Below are 24,502 nucleotides of genomic sequence, written 5' to 3'. Positions count from 1 at the left end.
TATACTACAATGATCATTCTCCTCTACCACAGCTGTAACAGCTATGGCAGAGAAGAATGATGTTCGCCCATTGAATTCAATGGAGCTGGCAATACAGCCAGCTCCATTGAAAGCAATGGGCTGCCGGCGAGCGCCGGATGAATTTTCGGGAAGGGCTTAAAAATATAAGCCCTTCCCTGAAAATCATCCAAAAATGTGCAAAAAAAAAATGTATACTCACATTGTCCCTGCAGCCGGAGTTCAGCCGCGTCTGAACAAACGCAATCCTATGCAGACGGCTGCGATTTGGCCGCGTGGCAAACAAATCGCGGCATGCTCACCTGCCGCCGGCTTCTGTCTGCGCATGCGCCGGCTGCCCGGCAAGCCGGCACATCAAACAGCCGGAGCCGGTGGGCGTGGGTGAGTACGCGCTGGTCCCTGCAGGCGCTTGGGTCGGGTCCCGCGGCGAGATATAACAGCCTGTTATTTAATAGCTGATATTAAGGCCCAATGTCCACAGGCGGATTTTAATTATAAAATCTGCACGTGTCTCCCGCGCGGGAGATCCGTACCTCTAGCCGCTCATAGAGATGCATTAGCATCTGCAAGGCAATTTAAAACATGCAGATGTGATTTTTTTTCACAGCGTGCAGATCGCACGTGCAGGAAGAAATCACAGCATGCTTCATTTTTCTGCAGATCCACAGCTGTCACTGTGGACATGCCACAGATCCGAGGGGAAAGCAGAAGATCTAAAAAAAAATTGCACTGTGCATGTGTGCGTGCTGAAGAAAGAAGATCTGACCGGCACGGAGAAGACCTGCGCTGGATCTGCACAGGTAAGAGAATGTATTATCCTGTCCATGTCCGGGAGCGCGGCTGTATTCAGCTGCGGGATGCAGCAGTGGAATCCATGCGTGCAAGTGGAATTGGGCCTTAGGGCTTTCAACATGAAACCCTCGGTGTATGTGCATTGCTGTGTAAGGTAATCAAGCTCATAATAAATGATAATAGTGTAAAAACATCCTAAGCTATTTGTCTTTCTTGTGGTTTTGCTGATACTACAGGAAACTGCACGAAAAACTGTATGTATGAATTAGAGATGAGCGAGCACGCTCGCTTAAGGCTGATGCTCTAGTGAGCATCGGTCTTCTCGAGTAACTGATTACTCGTCTGAGCAAATACGGGGGGGGGGGGGCGGCGGTTGGGAGCGGGGGGAAAAGAGATAGAGACGCCTCCCTCTGCATTTGCTCGGTCGAGTTACTCGAGAAGACCGATGCTCGCTCGAGCATTAGCCTTAAATGAGCGTGCTCGCTCATGTCTAGTATGAATGTATCATTACAGTCAAAAACCAATTTAATTCATCATCATTCCATTGATTTTAAAAAGGTTGTCCGAGTTGTAGGTTTTCACTAAAACTCCTTCTACATGCAGTAAACCAACCAGCATGTACTCAGCTCTTCCCGCTACCGCTGCTTTCTGCGCCGCCACTATGGGTCTCCCCTGTGACGTTACATTTACAGGCTGCTGCAGCCTGTTTACAGCGGCTTTGTTATTAGCTGCATCACCTGTGACGTCCCGTAAATAGGCAGGAACAGCCTGTAAATACACAAAGAAGTGAAGGGCCGAGCAGCAACAGGGACACAGCGGGAGCGGGGAGAGGTGAGTATATGCTGGATTGTTATTATACTGCATGGGGAAGGGGTTTTAGTTAAAAACCTTTAACCAATTTATTAGCATTTATTTTCTCTTGGTTTTAACTGAATGTATCTTAACTTCCAGATATTCTGTTACCTGCATTACATTTAGCTTGGGGTGAGTACAGATATTTTTTGCGCATTTTGAATATCAATTTTAGAACTCTTCAGGGATAATTGCCACAGGGTGATGTTGTTCTTGTTCAAAAATTGTGTTTTGAATCTCAGGTGGTGAATAATATGATACCCATGACCATAGACGAATGGACCACCAAACCCCCCCCCCCCCAATCCCATGGAATAATATTCCACTTAGATTAAAGAAAAGGGCTCCCGCGGATCAGACCCCTAGTAATGATCAAAACCAGGGAACACTGACATTTCATAACTCTAACTAGAGAAATCAAATGAATAGGATTTTCCATGAACCGAAAAATGTTTCTGAGCACTTGGGTCAAGTCTAGCTGCAATCATCCACAGGTGGCTATACACTCGTAAGAACAGCTAGGTGTTATTGCTTCAAAGTCTGAGACATCTTAGAGATTTGGCCAATCAAAAAGATTCTTTGAGTTCAGTTCATGTCATGTCTGCTCTAGAGATGAGCGAACCTACTCGTTTCGAGTAATTACTTGATCGAGCACCGCGATTTTCGAGTACTTCCGTACTTGGGTGAAAAGATTCGGGGGGCGTCGGGGGGCGGGAGGAGGCGTGGCGGAGCGGGAGGTAGCAGCGGGGAACAGAGGGGAGCCCTATCTCTCTCCCTCTCCCCCCTACTCCCCGCTGCAACCCCCCACTCACCCACGGCGCCCCCCGAATCTTTTCGCCCGAGTACGGAAGTACTCGAAAACCGCGGTGCTCGGGCGAAAAAGGGGCGTGGCCGAGTAGGTTCGCTCATCTCTAGTCTGCTCCTCTTCTCCGCTAAATCTCCTAACAATCCTTTTATTCTTGTTCTTCCAAACTTCTCAAACATAGAGTCACAACCTAACTACTAAGGTAATTGGTTGTGATAATGAAGAAACTCGTGTATCCAAAGTTCTCATAGAAAACACTTGGTTCTCTGTGTATAAAGATGCATTGAGTACTGATACTATTATACCTAATTGTTAGAATAAAGAGGAGATATTGTTGGAACGACTTCCCATCATTTCCCCTGGTAGCAGTGTGTCTCATGGTTTTTGGACTAAACCCATCAAGTCATGCAATACTCCTGATAACACCGGAAACGTTGGATCCATCAGTATCACACAAAAGAAAAAAAAAATAGGTGATTTTATTCCACTGAATCTACCTCCCAGCTCACCAGACCTCAAAAAAAGAAAAGAAAGAGGAGAGGAACTAGAGGGGAACAAAAAGACGAACCAAAGCATAGAAAAAGGGCAGTAAGAAACTAAAAATTTTAACTCTTTCAAATTATATCTTAACTAGAGATGAGCGAGCACCAAAATGCTCGGGTGCTCGTTACTCGGGACGAAATTATCGCGATGCTCGAGGGTTCGTTTCGAGTAATGAACCCCATTGAAGTCAATGGGCGACCCGAGCATTTTTGTATATCGCCGATGCTCGCTAAGGTTTTCATTTGTCAAGGTGTCTGCATGCCCCAGTCAGACCGCGTTTTTTTATAAATAGTCACAGGCAGGTACAACTCTGCAATGGAAATTCCGTGTGCACTCACAGCATGGGTGGCTCCCCGAAAGCCACCGGCGGTACATAAATATATCCCATTGCATTGCCCATCACAGCTGAGGTAACGTCGTGCTTAATGCAGGTGGGCTTTGGCCCACACTGCATGCCCCAGTCAGACTGGGGTTCTTTAGAAGTGGACACATGCAGTTACAACTCCGTGTGGACCGACAGCATGGGTGGGTGCCAGGAAGCCACCGGCGGTACATAAATATAACCCATTGCAGTGCTCAACACAGCTGATGTAACGTCAGCTGTAATGCAGGTGGGCTAAAAATTAATTGGATTACACTGTAGGCGAGGGCCCCCCAAAATTGGTGTACCAACAGTACTAATGTACCTGAGAAAAATTGCCCATGCCCAACCAAGAGGGCAGGTGAAACCCATTAATCGCTTTGGTTAATGTGGCTTAATTGGTAACTAGGCCTGGAGGCAGCCCAGTTAAAATAAAAATTGGTTGAGGTGAAAGTTTCAATGCTTTAATGAGCAATGAAACGTATAAAAATTGTTTCGAAAAATTATATGACTGAGCCTTGTGGGCCTAAGAAAAATTGCACGTTCGGCGTGATTATGTGAGGTTTCAGGAGGAGGAGCAGGAGGAGGAGGAGGAATATTATACACAGATTGATGAAGCAAAAAGGTCCCCGTTTTTGATGGTGATAGAGAACAATGCTTCCATCCGCGGGTGCAGCCTACGTATTGTTTAGGTATCGCTGCTGTCCGCTGGTGAAGAAGAGAAGTCTGGGGAAATCCAGGCTTTGTTCATCTTGATGAGTGTAAGCCTGTCGGCACTGTCGGTTGACAGGCGGGTACGCTTATCCGTGATGATTCCCCCAGCCGCACTAAACACCCTCTCTGACAAGACGCTAGCCGCAGGACAAGCAAGCACCTCCAGGGCATACAGCGCGAGTTCAGGCCACGTGTCCAGCTTCGACACCCAGTAGTTGTAGGGGGCAGAGGCGTCACCGAGGACGGTCGTACGATCGGCTACGTACTCCCTCACCATCCTTTTACAGTGCTCCCGCCAACTCAGCCTTGACTGGGGAGCGGTGACACAGTCTTGCTGGGGAGCCAGAAAGCTGGCAAAGGCCTTGGATAATGGTCCCCTGCCTGTGCTGTACATGCTGTCTGATCTCTGCGCCTCCCCTGCTACCTAGCCCTCGGAACTGCGCCTTCGGCCACTAGCGCTGTCGGATGGGAAGTTTACCATCAGTTTGTCCACCAGCGCCCTGTGGTATAGCATCATTCTGGAACCCCTTTCCTCTTCGGGAATGAGAGTGGAAAGGCTCTCCTTATACCGTGGGTCGAGCAGTGTGTACACCCAGTAATCCGTAGTGGCCAGAATGCGTGTAACATGAGGGTCACGAGAAAGGCATCCTAACATGAAGTCAGCCATGTGTGCCAGGGTACCAGTACGCAACACATGGCTGTCCTCACTAGGAAGATCACTTTCAGGATCCTCCTCCTCCTCCTCTGGCCATACACGCTGAAAGGATGACAGGCAAACAGCATGTGTACCCTCAGCAGTGGGCCAAGCTGTCTCTTCCCCCTCCTCCTCATGCTCCTCCCCCTCCTCCTCCTCCTCCTCAATGCGCTGAGATATAGACATGAGGGTGCTCTGACTATCCAGCGACATACTGTCTTCCCCCACCTCCTTTTCCGAGTGCAAAGCGTCTGCCTTTATGCTTTGCAGGGAACTTCTCAAGAGGCATAGCAGAGGAATGGTGATGCTAATGATTGCAGCATCCCCGCTCAGCATCTGGGTAGACTCCTCAAAGTTTCCAAGGACCTGGCAGATGTCTGCCAACCAGGCCCACTCTTCTGTAAAGAATTGAGGAGGATGACTCCCACTACGCCGCCCATGTTGGAGTTGGTATTCCACAATAGCTCTACGCTGCTCATAGAGCCTGGCCAACATGTGGAGCGTAGAGTTCCACCGTGTGGGCACGTCGCACAGCCATCGGTGCACTGGCAGATTAAACCGATGTTGCAGTGTCCGCAGGGTGGCAGGTTGCGGAAATGTGCGCTGACCCGGCGCACCTTTCCGAGCAGGTATGACAAGTGTGGGTAGCTTTTCAGAAAGCGCTGAACCACCAAATTAAAGACATGGGCCAGGCATGGCACGTGCGTGAGGCTGCCGAGTTGCAGAGCCTCCACCAGATTACGGCCGTTGTCACACACGACCATGCCCGGTTGGAGGCTCAGCGGCGCAAGCCAGCGGTCGGTCTGCTCTGTCAGACCCTGCAGCAGTTCGTGGGCCGTGTGCCTCTTCTCTCCTAAGCTGAGTAGTTTCAGCACGGCCTGCTGACGCTTGCCCATCGCTGTGCTGCCGTGCCACGCGACACCGACTGCTGGCGACGTGCTGCTGCTGACACATCTTGATTGCGAGACAGAGTTTGCGTAGGAGGAGGAGGAGGAGGGTGGTTTAGAGGAGGAAGCATACACCGCCGCAGATACCAGCACCGAGCTGGGGCACGCAATTCGGGGGGTGGGTAGGACGTGAGCGGTCCCAGGCTCTGACTCTGTCCCAGCCTCCACTAAATTCACCCAATGTGACGTCAGGGAGATATAGTGGCCCTGCCCGCCTGTGCTTGTCCACGTGTCTGTTGTTAAGTGGACCTTGGCAGTAACCGCGTTGGTGAGGGCGCGTACAATGTTGCGGGAGACGTGGTCGTGCAGGGCTGAGACGGCACATCGGGAAACGTAGTGGCAATTGGGAACCGAGTAGCGCGGGGCCGCCGCCATCATGCTTTTGAAAGCCTCCGTTTCCACAAGCCTATACGGCAGCATCTCCAGGCTGATCAATTTGGCAATGTGCACGTTTAACGCTTGAGCGTGCGGGTGCGTGGCGGCGTACTTGCGCTCGCGCTCAAACACTGGCGCTAGCGACGTCTGGACGCTGCGCTGAGAGACATTGCTGGATGGGGCCGAGGACAGCGGAGTGAGGGTGTGGGTGCAGGCCAGGAGACGGTAGTGCCTGTGTCCTCAGAGGGGGGTTGGATCTCAGTGGCAGGTTGGGGCACAGGGGGAGAGGCAGTGGTGCAAACCGGAGGCGGTGAACGGCCTTCGTCCCACCTTGTGGGGTGCTTGGCCATCATATGCCTGCGCATGCTGGTGGTGGTGCCTCCCCAGCTGATCTTGGCGCGACAAAGGTTGCACACCACTGTTCGTCGGTCGTCAGGCGTCTCTGTGAAAAACTGCCACACCGTAGAGCACCTTGACCTCTGCAGGGTGGCATGGCGTGAGGGGGCGCTTTGGGAAACAGTTGGTGGATTATTCGGTCTGGCCCTGCCTCTACCCCTGGCCACCGCACTGGCTCGGCCTGTGCCCACACCCTGACTTGGGCCTCCGCGTCCGCATCCTCGCCCACGTCCACGTCCTATAGGCCTACCCCTACCCCTCAGCATGGTGTATTACCAGTAGTGCCGAAACAGAACGCTGTAATTAAATGTGCCGCTTATTGGCCTGTGGTTGGAGGCTGACTTCGCTTACGGAACTACAGGAAATAATTTTGCGCAAGCTTGCTGTAACACTTAGCTTGCTGCGTATGAATTAGGAGGACAACTACACCCAGCACAGACCCAGTACACTGAGAACAGTCACAGGCAGCCCAAATAGATTTCTTCCACAAATGTTTTTGCTAAGGCCCACTGCCTATATACACTGTATATGTCTTCTCTCTCTGCGTCACCATTACTGGCCCTGGAGTATGTCAAATAACTGCACTCTCTTGCACTGTGGACAGGAATACAGCGGTGATGTAAAAGGCAACACAGAGCCAGGAAATAATTTTGCGCAAGCCTGCTGTAACACTTATCTGGCTGCGTATGAATTAGGAGGACAACTACACCCAGCACAGACCCAGAACACTGAGGACAGTCACAGGCAGCCCAAATAGATTTTTTTCCACAAATGTTTTTGCTAAGGCCCACTGCCTATATACACTGTATATGTCTTCTCTCTCTGCGTCACCACTACTGGCCCTGGAGTATGTCAAATAACTGCACTCTGTTGCACTGTGGACAGGAATACAGCGGTGATGTAAGAGGCAACACAGAGCCAGGAAATAATTTTGCGCAAGCCTGCTGTAACACTTAGCTGGCTGCGTATGAATTAGGAGGACAACTACACCCAGCACAGACCCAGTACACTGAGGACAGTCACAGGCAGCCTGAATAGATCTTTTTCCACAAATGTTTTTGCTAAGGCCCACTGCCTATATTCAATAAATATGTCTTCTGTCCCTGCATAACCACCACTTCTGGCCCTGGAGTATGAATAATTACTGCAGGGCGCAATGCTCTGCACCGCCGATATACAAAAAAAAAAAAATGTGCAACACTGCAAAAAGCAGCCTCCACAGTACTGCACACGGTTAGATGTGGCCCTAAGAAGGACTGTTGGGGTTCTTGAAGCCTAAAATACTCCTAACACTCTCCCTATAGCAGCTCCGGCACCAACAGCACTTTCCCTGCTCTATGTCAGAACGCATCTGTGGCGAGCCGCGGGAGGGGCCGATTTATATACTCGGGTGACACCTGATCTTGCCAGCCACTCACTGCAGGGGGGTGGTATAGGGCTTGAACGTCGCAGGGGGAAGTTGTAATGCCTTCCCTGTTTTTCTATTGGCCAGAAAAGCGCGCTAACGTCTCAGAGATGAAAATGAAAGTAACTCGAACATCGCGTGGTACTCGTCATGAGTAACGAGCATCTCGAACACGCTAATACTCGAACGAGTATCAAGCTCGGACGAGTACGCTCACTCATCTCTAATCTTAACCCTTTCCAGTCCAACATCATAATTTCCCTCCACAGCTCCGATGTGTGCGCAGGCTCGACACTGCAGTGCAGGAGTGGATCTGCACCCGATCGTCAGGCACATCAGGTGCAGATGCACTCCTGCACTGGTCCTCATCGAGGACCCCCGAGGAGAAGGCAGAAAGGGTTTTTAACCCTTTCTGCCCACTCCTTTACACATTACATAGCGCTCAATAGCGCTATGTAATGCAGAGATTACGGCCGGCGATCATGTGACAGCCGGTGTTACCTGACCCCGGCGGTCACATGAACGCCGAGCCGGGAGCCTGCACCGTGGAAGGACCTGCTTACCTGACCGGCGTCTTGTGCATTCTCCTTCTGTCTCCCGGCCCGGCGATCATGTGACCGCCAGGTGTCACCTGACCCCAGCTGTCACATGATCGCCGAGCCGGGAGGCAGAAGGAGAATGCGGAAGAAGCCGGACAGGTAAGCAGGTCCCTCCGTGCACCCTCCTGAACTCTGTCAGATCAGGAGGGTGCAGGGAAAATGTATTTTTTCTCACCCATTCTCCCCAGCTCCAATTTATTTGGAGCTGGGGAGAATGGGTGAGAAAAAATAAAGGGATTGGAAAGGGTTAAAGGAGAGAGAAATTGATAGATTCTCATGAGGCCTGAAGAGGACTGATGATTTTAAAGGGATTGTCTGTGTTATAGATTATAGGTGATTGTTCTCAGAGCGAGAAAACAAGGAATCTTGTAGATATGATACCTTTTAATGGCTAACAAAAATGCATGATGTTACAGCAAGCAAGCTTTCGGGGCTATTGCCCCCTTTGTCAGGCTAATGAATGAAACTAGTTTGAATGGCACATAATTATAACATACAGATGCAGAGGGGAGGAGAACACATTCCTCTTGATCTAAATAAATGTTCACTCACAGAAATTTGGGACTGTTTTTCACTCATCACTTATAACAACAAACAAACGGAGTGGAGACATACATCGTAAATCAGTCCACTGAGCTCAGGACAGTTTTATGATGTGTCTTAGCTCTCCTTCAATCTGCACATGGAAAAAGATGCAGCACCACCTCGTGGATAGCAACGTTATTAAAAGTCAAGTTCTGAATTTTTGTGAAGTTTTAAAGCAAAAGGAAAAAACTAAAAAAGTGAAATAAATATTTTTATTTCGGAGGACATCCCTCTTGACCTCCTTCAGACCTTTCATATTTTCCACTTATGCAAGAATCCCAGGCTGAGGTTCAATCCATTCTTGAGAGTATCAAACATGACCATAAATTTGTACTCCCAAATTCTTCTGTGATGCTGCAACTTGAAATTGCCCTTCAGTATAATAACTCTCATCTGCTCTATGCTGTGTCCCTGACCACAAAAATGTTTTGCCACAGGTAGTTCAGTCTTTCCCTCTGTAATTGAGTGGCGATGAGATCACATCCTGGCTCTCAGTTTTTGTCTTGTTTCCCCAATATAAGGCCCCCCAACAGGACATTTAATGCACATGATCAGGTACACAACCTGGGATCTTATAGTCCTGCTGTGTGTTGGAGATTTGTATCCTGTCTGCAGTCAGTATATGTGAGCAGGTCTTGCAGCTCCTTACATTACAGGGATAAGTTCCTTTTTCTGTGTCAGAGGGCAATGCACTCCTGATTATACAGTTCCTCAAATTTGGAGGTTGCCTGTAACACAGAAGCGGAGGGTCCAGGAATATGGTTTTCAGACGGTTATCCTTGTTTAGCGTATGGTGGAGTTTCTTTGCAGTCTTCCATAGTACCTCTAGCTGTGAATTGTAGGTCACTACTAGAGACAGGCATCAGTTTTTTTCTCTTTGTATTGGAGTAGTTGGTATTTTTCAACTAGGTCTTTAATGTTAGAGCCCCGTTTGTAGCTCATCAAAGGAGGATTCTGGACCTCCTCAACTTCCGGATAACATCTGCCCAAAATGGGCCAATGCTTCCTCAGTATATTGGAGACACGGCCACTCATCGGGCCAAAGGCCAAGACAAAAGGTATCCGTTTGGACTGGGCTGGGGTTTGTATATATATCTGTGGCTTGCTCTGTACTGATTAGCTTGACAAAGGCTGCTGTGTCGGCCGAAACGTTGCATTCTACCTTTTATGGATGTTTCAAAAATAAAAATGGAGATTTTATTCATCTGATGACATCGTAAAGAACCTTTTCTTCCCCGCAGTGCTGCTTCATTATCTATTTATGGATGGTTGATCATGACCTCCTCCTTTCTATGCTTTGCTCCATCGGCCTAAAGAATACTGCTCTCTCCTGTTTCTCCTCCTACCTCTCTGACTGCCCTTTTAGCGTCTCCTTCACTGGCTCTATCTCCTCTCAGATCCCCCTTGCTGTTGGGGTCTCCCAGGGCTCGGTCCTTGGCCTCCTTCTCTTCTCTATCTACACAGCCCCAATCGGACAAACCATCTGCGGATTCAGCCTCCAATACCAACTCTACGCTGATGATACTCAGTTATACACCTCTTCCCACGACGTCTCTGCACCTTTCCTCCAAAACATCACCGACTGTCTGTGTGCTGTCTCTAACACCTGACCTCCTTGTCTTTTCTCAACCAGCCGACCTCCCCCCAACATCTCCATATCTGTATCTGGCACCATCATAACCCCCAGATAGCATGCCCGTTGACTTGGGATCACACTGGATTTGGAACTCTCCTTTAACCCCCCTATTTAATCTCTGGTCTGAACGTGCCACCTGCACCTCAGGAATATTGCTAAAATCTGGCGGTTCCTCACCACAAACGCGCTAAAGACACTAGTTGTTCTCCCCCTTATCCATTCCCGACTTGACTACTGGAACTCCCTGCTCATTGGCCTATCCCGCACCAAACTTTCCCCTCTCCAATCCGTACTAAATTTGGCAGCTAGACTCATCTTCCTATCCAGCCGCTTCTCAGACGCCTCTGCACTATGCCAGTCACTGCACTGGCTGCCCATACACTACAGAACTCAATTCAAACTCATCACTCTCACCCACAATGCGTGGCACTGCGCCACCATACATCGCTTCTCTCCCGTCTATACATCCCCCATCCCGTGCACTCCAATCTGCACATATACTCAGACTAAACACCGCTCTGATACGAACCTCGCATGCTCGTTTCCAGGACTTCTCTAGAGCAGCACCGATCCTCTGGAAAACTCTACCCCAAAACATCCAGACAATTCCAGATGCACGGAACTTCAGACCCGCCTTAAAGACGCACCTCTTCAAAGTAGCATACCAAACCTCCTGAACTAATCCTCCACCCCCACAATATGCCCCCTGCCTCTCACTTATGGCTTTCTACTTTTGCCTATCGTGTATACTTCCTGCCCCGTACCTCCTTTACTACCCCCACCCCGTTTGTATCCTAAAAACTGTAAATTAAATGTTATCGTTGCATTGCTGTGTACCCCCTTGCTACACCACCTGCCCCTGTACCTTCCGTATCACCCAACCCCCATTGTTTCTAAATTGAATACCACATGTAACTCTTGTAATTTCTGTAAATTGTGTATTGTTTGTGTTCCTCATGTGCTTCGAAAGCGCTGTGGAATACGTTGGTGCTATGCAAATAAAGATTATTAGAATAGAATCCATAGATTTCAAGGAGTTCATTCACATTCCTTTTTTTGAAATAGAAAAAAAAGAACATGCTTTATTTTTTTGTGCATTTGTGCACTAAAAGACTCCATAGAAGTCTATACAGGTGTGTGCAAACGTACACGCAATATGCAACATTACGCGCAAAAAAACTGAGCAAAACTGCAGGGAAAAGAATACATCTGGAACTCATTAGGCTAAATAGCCTATTAAATCAGGGTGTGGGTATGCCCTGCGCCTCTGTGAACCAGCCCTGCACTGCAAAAAAGTACAGTAAAATGTGCAAGCACACGCAAAAGCACCTTCTTCACAGCGCAAATGTGTTGCGCATAAGCGTGTAAATAAGCGTGCACAACTGTGCATACAGCAGATCACATGGTAACCTCCAGTAGGAGGACTAGCAGGTCACATTGTTATCAGACCCTACCTGGTGGACAAAACACAACAGGTGCCCTTAAAACTGCTTATGTCTTCACTTTAAGAACAGAATGTCCCTGAGGGCAGCTTCAGATAAGTATATTCTGCAATACGCTTGTTCCTGCGAAATTATTTTGCGCACAGAACAAGTGTATTTTGCACACGTGCCTGAGCAAATACCGTGCTCTGATTTAAATGGCTAATTAGCCTACCGAGGTGCTAGTGATCCTGGGTATGCCAGTGTTTTGCTTTATGGGGCTCTTTGGTGTGCAAATTTCAACAAAATAGAGCAGTCCACTGTTCATTTCACACGCGTAATATACTGGACACATACCCCTTAGTTAGACATATCTCACATACTTTATCCACCAGAGGTCTCAATGCTCAACTGAACTACTGAGGCCACCTGTCTCAATCACCTCAATGCAAACATGGCAGCCTAGCGTAAGGTCAGCGCAAGAATCATGTGCCAGAAAGACTAGGGGTCAACTGACAACTGGGCTCCTGCTCTAACAGCCAGGATCAATATGCATAGCAAAATAAGGCATGTAAGTGGTTGACAGAAGGACGGGTCTCCCCATGTCACTGATGGGTTGTCATGGCAACCAAAGGCCTGATGAAGCCCTTCAGGTCTGTCATACAAGCCAGTCTTTTTGACTCTGCCTCCTGCAGGTTCTATTATATGAGCTGTCAAAAGTATACTACACTGTATCTTAAAGTCCTCTTGAGGAACAAACACATGTATTAGGAAAAATTAAATTAATCATTTTTATGAATAATTAAGTAAAGATTAATTTACAAAAACAGAATAAAACAAAATAAAAACACGCTTTTTCTACAAAACCCCAATTATAGAACAAATTAAAAAGAGTCATATTAGCTATGGCCACATTTGTAATGACCTGCACTATGAAAACATTATGTGCATTATTCCCCAATATGAACGGCGTAAAAAATAAATGTGGGCGGGGAGAGGGGCGGGGGCTGAACTTTTCCCCCCAGGCCCATGAGCCTGTATCTACACCCCTGCTAAAAGGTAATATATACACTTCAAAAGGGTGCTACTGAAAACTGTAACCTGGCCTGCAAAAATCAACCTGTCATACTGGTAAGTCAATGGAAGAATAAAATTGCTATGGCTCCCGATATGCAAGATCATAGAAATAGATTTCTTTCTATAGCGCATGCTGTTATTGTGCAAAAGTGCATACTGTAATTAAACATCCTTTACCTTTGTGACATAATCCTGGTGACCCATACAACTACAGTGGGGGGAGAAGAAAAGTTCTGGCTATGAGAATGTGGCGATGCACAAATATAAAAATGCTCCATAATGAAAACCTGAAATATTCCGTGTCACTAAGGGGTTAAGTAATTTATGTAATGAGAAGAAGACATAAATAACATTTCTGTACAATAACATCACTTTATTTATTTTTGGCAGGACATAAAGCAGAAATTCAAGCCTTTCCCAGTAAAGTAGTGAAGAAGGGGGACAGTGTAACAATCAGGTGTTCAAGTCCTTATAATCAGGGAAGATTTCGTCTATATAGAACAGACACTGATTATTCTAACTCCAAAGCCAGAGATGTGTATGAATATGACTTTACTGTGACAGATGTGCAGGAGGACAATTCTGCTTATAACTGTGTACAGTATTCTGGTGACTGGTGGAGTGAGTGGAGTGATCCCCTTACATTACAAGTAATAGGTGAGTAGATGTTATAATGCACAGGTGACGCTGTATGTAGTAATCAGTATCCAGCGTTACAATTGTGTCAGGCCTGACATATTCTTATTATATTACAAATATAACAGAAAGAGGGGTTTACACGAAAAAATCTGCTGGGAACACAAAATTCTAAGAAAAAAAAACCTACAGATAATAAATAGAATGTAGATTTGGCTGAAATACATTTATTAACCCTTTCATGCCTGACACTACTAAACTAATGGGCCTCCCAACCGTCCCAAATCCTGCAGTCCAAGGCGGCAGGAGCCATGTTCCACCCGTCCCCAACCTCCACATTGCAGTTACCGAGGTACATTAAATGAAGAAGCTGTGAGAACATCGCAATCACATGACCATGGCAGGTCCTTCATCATGTAATACACGGGCAGTCTGCAGCGGAGGTAAGAGAGCAGCTCTTCCACCTCCAGCATCACATATAGGGGTAGAGGGGAGTGAAGGGGGATAATGGCAGTAGAGAAGGGATGATTAGTGGGTAAAATACTGATGGTGAGGGTGTTCAACCCATTACAACTCTCAGCATGCCATCAGTCTGCAAGTGTCAGGGCATGCTGAGAGTTGTAGTTCTGTCAACCTGTAGGTCCTTCATCTGTTGAGATTTTGATAGAACTAGAACTTCCAGTGTGTCCTGACAGTTCCAGATATTCCGGACAAGCTGGGAGTTGTAGTTTTAGCATATTCCTGTGAGACGATAAGGCTGGTGACACACTGACATATTTTGTACGCCATTTAGTGTCCGTAATAAAGAAGTGCATCCTGGACTGATAGCGGGTCTCCTGACCCAAACTCCAAGCACTGTACATTACTATGATGGTTGGAGTTCAGCTCAGGAGACCTGCAGGCAGCCGGGACACACCTTATTATGGACACAAAGCAGAGACCAGAATACAGCAGAGTCACTGGTGTTCGGCTAGGAGCGGAGGATTTTTTTAGCAGACAGAGTTATGCTGGGTTTACATCACATTGTTACCACACAGCTGAGGCTGCGTTTTAGTGTGCGGCCTGTGTGTCCTCCTAGGGTGCCTTCTAAATTGCAAAAAACAGAATTCAGACAGAACCAGAAGCTTCCATGGCGTCCCTGAATTCTGCAACAAAATCTGAACTTCTAACTGCCGATTTTGATGTTGGAATTGCAGAATTCTGCTGTTTTCAATTTAGCACTAAAACTTGCACATTATTAGTGTGGATTTTGGGGCTGAATTTTCCGCAGGAGGGTATAGTCCAGAATACTCCATCCTGTGTGAAGGTCACTCAGGAGCACTGACTATGGAGCTGCAAAGTGCTGGAATATCACATAACATTCCCGCTTATCCAGCATGGTTTTATCACATAATGAGGATTTCAAGTCCATAAATTACTAAACTAAATGGATTTCCCTGTTTGTCTTCATAATTTATAATTTGGAGCTGACCGGATATATTATATCTCAAGAACTCTGTATGTCTTGCAGATCCACAGAAACCGAGTATCTCATGTGTACAAGATAATTCAGGAGACACGCGGTTCCTTATAACCTGCAGCGCCCCCGATCCTCCAGAGGGGTGCAGAGTTAAGCGCTTTCATCTGTATTCAGGAAGGGTGCAGTTAAAAGATTTCAATGTTAAGAAAAGTCCTCCACAAGTGACTTTTAAAGTCTCTAACCCCTCAAAAGCGTACAGCTGTTCTTATGTAATAGAAGTAAAGGAAGAACCTAACCAATTGATTGAAGCACCTTTCAGTGATGAAGTGACAGCTGCAGAATGTAAGGGTAAGTATATAAGAGGTGGAAGGTACATGATGACTGATGACCTAATCAAAACATTTTTTACGCTCCAGGAGGTACATGTACTTGAGCCTTACATCATAACTTTCTGTACTGGGATATTCACTTAAAGTGACAGTAAATGAATATTCACTGAAACCCAAAATAACATTACCAATATTTGGAATTAACATATTGCCTTTCGGGTGGTGGCAGCAAGACACCTAAGTCATGGGCCTTCTCCATTTCTCCCTGATACCAATTTCACTGCAATGTCCAACCCTTATAGCCTGACCTTTCATGCTCCATAGGAGATGCAACCTTCACTCACTGGACGCCCAAAGTCACTAATGTCATAGCTACAGAGGTCTCCCCGCCCCTTAGAACAACTACAATATGTTGCTGTCCGTAGCTCTCTCAGTGCGTCACGTAGGACTCTAAGTACACAATGCTAATATATGTCTGTTGCATTGCTGCACAAATACAACAGGCATAAACATCACATATTACATCCTACACATTTAACATTACACCATCCTATCATCTAACTGCACAAGGCCTTGCATTAAACAATGGTGCCATAACTAATACTGTACGGTCACACTACGAACCCTTACAGGTAGTCCGATAATGTCAATGGCCCCCACCATAGCCCGGGATTTTATTCCTATTTAGTCCAGGGGACATTAACACATTTACAAACAATGGCAGCATCCATCCTGCTGGATATGGGCTGCTCCATTATACTTGAACCCTTGCAATGACCCTTGCCCAATGTAGGCTGCAACAATTTTTTTAAAGGAGACTATATCAGCTTTCTTTTTTTTTAAATTATTTTTATTGCGAAATAGGTTACAATTCTGAAAGAGTAAGAATACTGGTATCCAAGAAAACATATAAAAAGAATGCTAAACTGTGATTAGACAGTGCAGTAGGTTGTTTTGTCACGGTCCTTCTGAACAAGGATAAGACATTGGCGAATTATAGAGATCTTGAAAGTTGTAGAGAAAAGTATATCAATTATATCACACCAGGTAATTTGTCAAAGCACTGTCTTAAGTAGCTGATGAAAGAGTGAGCTTTAGGTAGAAGAATAGAAAGAGCCTGAAATAAGAGGAGAGGGAGAGAGAGAGAGAGAGAGAGAGAGAGAGAGAGAGCGGGTAGTGATGTGGAAGTTAACTGAAATGTAGAAAAAAACAAAACATAAAGGGGGAAACCTCCCCATCATGACATAAAAGACAGATAATATTGGGAGTCCTCAAAACAAAACCAGTAGTGCCAAGATCATAAAAATTTGTCTTAATATCCCCGAAGAGAGACTATCTGATCCTTCATTAGATATATTGCTTGAATTTTCTGAAACCAGAGGCGTATATAAGGAGGGGTCTTTTGTTGCCATAGACCCCTCATAAACCTATGCAGATATGAAGTTATACAGCTATTTTCCTTGAGGTACACCAGAATTTAATCTCTTAGAAACCCTTCAACATTTTAGCCACAATAGAAGTAAGATCTACTGGCCCCTAGTTTCCAGATTCAGTTTTTGACCCCTTTTTGACTATTGGAACAGCATTGGCTATGCGCCAATCTAGTGGAACAGACTCCATCACTAAAGAGTCCTTAAATATAAGAAACAACGGTCTATTAAACTACTTAATTCCCTTAAAACCCAGGCGTGTATGCCATCAGAATCCAGCAATTTGCCTATTTTAATCTTTTTAGGGCAGCTCTGTACTTCTTCTAGGGGTAAACTGGTGTAATTTTTTGGAAAGTTTACTGTATCATCTTATATTTCATTTCCCTCTGTGAATAGATTGGAGAAAAAGCTATTTAATAGATTTGCTTTCTCCTCATCACCTTCTGTTAGGGATTTGATGTGGATCCGCTGTGTCACCTAACCAGTAGATGGAACAGACCGGCAGGGCAGACAGCCGACTCAGGAAACCTAGATGCTCACCGCTAGAAACCATGACTTAGAATGCAAGGTGACCAGAGGATCTAGCCCTATGCTTGAAGCAGGAGATGGAAAATTCCTCTCTATAAACAGCAGAGAATTCGCCCTGACCAGAGCATCCTTGCACGGGAACTTAGGCGCTGATTAACCCTGTCAGGACTGATTACCGGGAAGCCAGGAAGTTGGATAACACCACGCTGTCTGCAGAACCAAGGAGTGAGCAAGTTCGGGACCAGGCTGGAAGTACTTGAGCAAATTGAAGACAAAGCATAAACTGCAAACACAGGAAGAAACAGGAGCAGCTGCGACACGTGCATATATGAGGGCTCATACACCAACACTGCAGCAGGGACTGTCAGGTCTGAGGCCTCTATATAATGGTGAAGAGATGACCAACAATCTGCAGCTGGGTGAAAGAGGCAGAACCAATTAAACCATGACAGTTCTTGAAAAAAAGTCAATCACAGATTCAGAGCATGACGCCATGTCTGCCAAACCTAACAGTACCCCCTCTCTAAGCCCTCCTCCCCTCCTGTCGGCTCTCTGCATGAAAACTCGAATGAGTCGAGGGGCATTGATGTTCTCAGAGGGCTTCCATGTCCTCTCCTCAGGCCTATAACCCTTCCAATCCACAAGAAAAAAGGACTTATTCTTAACCCTCTTGACATCAAGAATATTTTTAGCCTCAAAGGTGTCCTCAAAATGAATCTGAGCGGATACTGGTCTGGATTGTTTGAAAAACCTATTAAGTACCAAGGGTTTGAGCAGAGAGACATGAAAGGAGCTGGGGATGCGGAGTCAGGGGGTAAGTCTTAGTTTGCAACAAACAGAATTAATCCTCCCTAGAACCTCAAAAGGACCCAAAAAGTGTGGAGCGAGCTTATAAGATGGTATCCTCAATCTGGTGCAAACTGCAAGGAAGGACCACAGCTGTGATTAGCAAACTTTTTCATGGCAGCAACTGATCTTTCAAGATTCACCTTGGTCTCCTGCCATATTCTGGCAAAACTCTCTGCCGCCATGGCCGAAAGTTATGTTTACCGGTTTACAGAGAGCTTGCCAAAACTTAGAGGTAAATTCTACCCCCCTATCTGACACAATGTGCTTGGGGAAACCATGAAGGCAAAATATATGTTCGATAAATCTCTCGGCCGGTTGAACGGCGGTAGACAAGCCATGCAGAGGCACAAAATGAGCCATTTTAGAAAACCGGTCCACTACCACCCAAATGACGGTACACCCACGGGGCATGGGCAGATCTGTGATAAAGTCCATTGCAATATCCTGTCATGGAGACTCTGGTATCGGCAATGAACACAGGGAACCTGCGAGTCTCGTCTTTAGGGTGTTATTCTGAGCGCATGAGGTAGGAGACGACACAAACTCGAGGATATCCCTCCCAATGGCTAGCCACCAATACAGTCGGCAAATAAGTTCATTGGTCTTCCGTAACCCAGAATGTCCAGCCAACTTGGAGCAATGACCCCAAGACAAGACCCCTCTTCTCTTTACCTCCAGTACAAAGGTCTTCCCCTGGGGTATATCCCTCAGGCGAACATGATTCACGGTCACCAGTTTAGCAGGATCCATGTCATTATCATTAAAAGCCCTAGACAGTGTGTCAGCCTTAATATTTCGGCTGGCAGGGCAAAAATACAAAACAAAATCGAATCGTGCAAAAAACAAAGACCACCGAGCCTGGCGAGGATTAAGCTGCTGAGCGGTCTGGAGGTATGTGAGATTTTTATTGTCAGTATAAATCACAATGGTAGGAGAGGCTGCCTCCAGCAAAATTCCAAGGCCATCTTGACAGCCACCAACTCTCGGTCTCTTATTAAGTAATTCCACTCTGCTGTGGAAAAGTCCTTGGAAAAGAATCCACACACTCTATTGTGACCAGACGCACCTATTTGCAAGAGAACCGCCCCTGCTCCAGAGGGAGAGACATTGACCTCCAGAAAAAACTGCCTCTTGCCATCTGGTCGGTGCAACACAGAAGCGGAGGAGAAGGCTGACTTAAGGGCCTGAAACGCGGATTCTGCCTCCTGTGTCCATTCTTTGGCATCTGCCTCCTTCCATTTGAGAGTGAAAATAGGAGCCGCCAGGGAGGAAAAATGTGGAATAAATTGCCTGTAATAATTTGCGAAGCCTAAGAATCATTGGATCGCATGGAGTCCGTCGGGCGGAACCAATTCAACATGGCTGAGATCTTCTCAGGGTTCACCTTTAAACCCTGTTTGGAGGCAATATACCCCAAAAAGGGAAGTGAGTCGCGCTCAAACTCACACTTATCAATCTTAGCAAATAGGCAATTCTCTCTTATCGCTGCAGAACCGTGTGCACCTGGCTCCGATGTGATTGCATATCTGTAGAGAATATCAATATGTCGTCCAAATACACCACAACGCATACATGGAGAAGGTCATGGAAAATGTCATTGACAAAGTCCTGCAAGATGGCCGGGGCATTGACTAGTCCAAATGGCATTACCAGATATTCACAGTGGCCATCTCGAGTATTGAAGGCCATCTTACACTCGTCCTCCTGGTGAATGCAAATCAGATTGTACACACCCCTCAAGTCGATTTTAGGAAAAATCTGAGTGCCCCACAGACGATCAAACAGCTCAGAAATCAAGGGCAGTGGGTATTTGTTTTTCACAGTGATAGAATTGAGCCCTCAGCAGTCAATGCGGGGAAGCAAGGCACTGTCTTTCTTCTTTATGAAAAAAAACCCGTCCTCGGCCGGGATAGAGGACTTTCGAATGAACCCTTTGGCCAAATTATAATTTAACATATTGATATTCTCTACAGATAATTATCTTTCACATACTCGGCAATGGCCTGTGTCTCTGTAAGAGACAAGGAATAAACTTGTCCCCGAGGAGGTATGGTACCAGGCATGAGTTCAATGGAACAATTGTAGGGCAATGTGGTGGGAGGCTCTCAGCCTCTTTATTGTCAAATATGTCTCTAAAACACTGATACGCCTCAGACAGATGAAGAGTTATGGAAGCCAGACGCACAAGATGAAGTGCGTGCATACATCTGGTGTGGCAGGCTGCACATCAACTTAGCATTTCTCACTTTTTCCAGTCCAGGAGTGGGTTTTGATCACGGAGCCACGGCAGACTTAAGAACAGTAGAATCTTGGCCCCAGGAGGTACTAACTGTGATATCTTCTCTGAATGCAAGGCATCTATACTTAACTGTAGTGGCTCCTTGGTCAATTGGATGGCCTCAGGGGGACGCTAGCATTGATGGTGGCGACCATCAGAGGTCTATCGAGACACGGAATGGGAATCTGATGATGATCAACAAAGGCTTGTTGGATAAAATTCCCTTCGGTGCCGGAATCGATGAAGGCTCCCACTGATACCTAGGTGTCAAAGAAAACCAAAGTACTAGGAAGATTTAATTGAGGAGAGGAATGATTCTCACCAAGACCAGCCTCTCCAACTGATCCTAGGTGGAGGAGTTTCCTGGTTTGCGGGGGCATTCACACACTAAATGGCTGGAAGACCCACAATATAAGCATAGCCCTCTCTCTAGTCTCCGCTCATGCGCCCTCCTAGACAACCCTAGCCAATCCACTTGTATGGGTTCCGAATCACTAGGCTGAAAGGCCAGAGGTGATGCTAAGGGGCCCCCTTGGGATTGGGGAGCAAGACAGATAGAACTGTTTTGCTGCTTAACCTCCCTAGCTCTCTCCTGAAAATGTAGAACTATCCTCATGGTTAATGAGATTACAGCATCTAGAGAAGTGGAGACCCTGCATCCTGCCAACTCATCCTTGATCCGCCCATTCAGTCCCTCCCAGAATGCGGCAACTAAAGTCTCGTTATCCCACCTTAACTCAGGAGCCCAGGTGCGAAACTGGATCACGTATTGACCCACCGTGAGTTTATTATGAGCAAGCCGCAGCAAGGTGGGTGCAGCTGAGGACAGACCACCAGGCTCATCAAAAATTTGGCAAAGATCTCAATGAATAGGGTGATGTCATTTACAAGTGGGTCATCCCTCTCCCAGAGAGGATTAATCCAAGCCAGAGCTTGGCCCGAGAGGTGGGACACAACAAATGCAACTTTGGATGCAAAGAGATTTATGAAACCCCGACATTGTCCTGGGTCTCCCTCATAATGAGGTGGTGCTTCCAATCATGGACCTGGCGCAGTGGCAACTGCAACTACAGGAGTTTGCAGCAATGTCACAGCAAAGGAGTTACTGCAGACACACGTACTCACATTGTGTAAATAGTCCAGGATCTGATCCTGCCTCTGTCGTTGTTGCGACAACTCTTGAAAAAGTTCTGGAATCCCAGTGGGTTTAGAGCAAGCGGGATCCAGGGCTGCAGTGTACTGTTAGGGATTTGATGTGGATCCACTGTGTCGCCAAACCAGTAGATGGAACAGACCTGCAGAGCAGACAGCCGACTCTGGAAACCCAGATGCTCACCTCTGGAAGGCGTGACTTGGAATGCAAGGTGACCAGAGGATGTAGCCGTATGCTGAAAGCAGGAGATTGAAAGTCACTGTCTATCAACAGCAGAGAATTTGCCCTGACAAGGGCGTCCCTGCGTGGGAACCTAGGCACTGATTAACCCTGTCAAGGCTGATCACCAGGAAGCCAGGAAGTTGGATAACACCACATCGTCTGCAGAACCAAGGAGTGAGCAAGTTCAGGACCAGGCTGGAAATACTTGAGCAAACTGAAGACAAAGCATAAACTGCAAACACGGGAACACTAGGAACAGCTGCGACACGTGCATATATGAGGGCTCATACACCGACACTGCAGCAGGGACTGTCGGGTCTGAGGCCTCTATATAATGGTGAAGTCAGCAATGAAGTAGCAGCATCGCCTCCTTTTTTCATTGCCTTCTTCCAAAAGTCATAACTTATACATATAATGTATCCAGAAATGTAACAAAAATAATTTGGGGATGTTTTCTGAGTTTGGTTTTTACAGTGCTCATTGTGCAGTAATAATGTTGTGTTCACTGTAATCTGTAGGTAAGTACAATTGTGCTGATATCAAATTGATATAGTTTTCATGTTTTACCACTTTTACACAGTAAAAAAACTTAAAGGGTATTCCCATCTCAATTTATCATGGCTAAGATATGTTTCCTGACCACCTCGCTGGGTGTTACAGAAACAGCTGAGCTGGCACCTTATGCTGCTTCTGTAACTCCCAGTGAAGTGGACGGAACTTATGGAAACAGTGTAGCACACTCTGCTCTTTCTCTAACTCCCATTCACTCCAGTGAGGTTATGGAATATGTATAAGGGTGGCACCCTGGGTGTTTCAGTAATCTCCAGCAGTCAGATCACAGCTGCTGGTTTCTCAGTAAGAAAAAAAGTTGTGATTTCTGCGTGACGCCACTGTGAGGAGGATCTTGTTTCTCTGTTTTGTACCTGTGTGACAATTGATATTTATATGGATACTCATATAAGCTTTTTCAAATAAACAAATAAATACCAGCTAGAGGAGATCTTAAAAATCCCAAGAAACGAATACAAAGTATGAGAAAATTGTGTAAATTTTTAGTATATAAAAATTAACTTATTTGCTGAATCTTGAGAACTCTATAAGCACTTCTAAAAGGTTGAAGACTTTTTCTATCATTCACAGGTGTTGATGAAGAAAAGCAGAGAGATTACACAAGAGGAAACACGATCCGCATCTCTGTAGCTGGAGCTCTCCTTGTAATAATCATAGTTGTTATCTCAGAATATTGCTACAGAGAGAAGCGGACAGCGGAGGATAATTGATGTCCAACCACAAACGGATGTGAATTCCTGGTTGTTACATTATTTTTCTGCACTGCTGTTAAAGGGGGCGGCACACAAAAAATACGGTTTATAGTCAAACCCATCCTATAATTCTAAACAGTTTTTGTATTCACACTTATTTTAAAAAAAGCTTACATTTTCAGAAATTCCAGAAATAATGTTAGACCGGCATCACCTGCAGTTTCTGCTTTTAATAGCTTTTTTTTGCATCCACCTCAGGAAATGTTTCGAGGTGGGCACATGCTTGATCTCTGCTCCTCTGGGCAAGTGGAGAGATCCCTGATGTGGTGAGCCCGCTGCTTTACATTTACGGTTTTAAAGTGACCCTTCAGTCCTGGACAAACAAGGATGGCCGCACCAGCTTCTCTGACTTCCTGATGCACACTGAATTATTAAGCATCATTAGTCCAGGACACCTGCTTTGGTTTACCAGTGCTGCCCACATGGGTGAGACAGCCTCAGTAGTGTGGGTCGCAGTTAAGGGAGCTACACACTCACAGATCCGGAGTCTCACCTACAGTGTCAGGAGTGCTGATGCCAGCCCATCAGGTAAAGTCACAGCCTCCAGCAGCCAATCACCACCTGTGGGCATCACCTGGCTGTCAAGTCAGCTAATCCTTATCTCCACCCATACTTCCGGTGGAGACAAGATACACCAGTACTGTTCAGCATATATAGCATATACAAGTGATAGTTATAAAAATGTTAAGATGGAAAAAGAAAACTTTTTTGTAAATCTTGGTATTAACTGTATAAGGGCGCCCACCCACTGGCGTTTTTTTACCTGCGTTTTGCGTTTTTCCTGCACAGGCATAGAGATAACATGTGTTCCTGTCCACTGGCGTTTTTTTTGCGTTGCGTTTGCGTTTTTAACATAGGAACTGTCAGTTGCATATGTGTCCTTATTTTTCTCCTAATGCACCCATGAATGTCAATGGAAATTAACGCAAAACGCCGCGAAAACGCCGCGAAAAACGCCGCGAAAACCGCGCGGAAAAAACGCGAGAAACGCGGCGAAAACGCTGCGTTTTTTTCCCGCGGAGAACGCAAACGCCAGTGGGTGCTCGCCCTTAGGGCGAGCACCCACTGGCGTTTTT

General features: G+C 46.4%; 1 protein-coding gene across 1 annotated transcript; it reads left to right on the top strand.

The window, feature by feature from the left end:
- Window positions 1–9,663: 9,663 nt before the first annotated feature.
- On the top strand, window positions 9,664–24,261 carry LOC136631486 (leukocyte immunoglobulin-like receptor subfamily A member 5; the record flags this gene model as incomplete). The annotated part of the gene is made up of 4 exons (XM_066605787.1): window positions 9,664–9,688; window positions 13,614–13,877; window positions 15,367–15,663; window positions 23,245–24,261. Coding segments are annotated over 4 exons (726 nt in total), but the record flags the coding sequence as incomplete, so codon positions are not given.
- Between the last annotated feature and the right edge of the window lie 241 nt (window positions 24,262–24,502).

This window comes from Eleutherodactylus coqui, chromosome 6, assembly GCF_035609145.1.
Source record: "Eleutherodactylus coqui strain aEleCoq1 chromosome 6, aEleCoq1.hap1, whole genome shotgun sequence".
NCBI lineage: Eukaryota > Metazoa > Chordata > Amphibia > Anura > Eleutherodactylidae > Eleutherodactylus > Eleutherodactylus coqui.
This window is presented reverse-complemented; position numbering and strand designations above follow the sequence as displayed.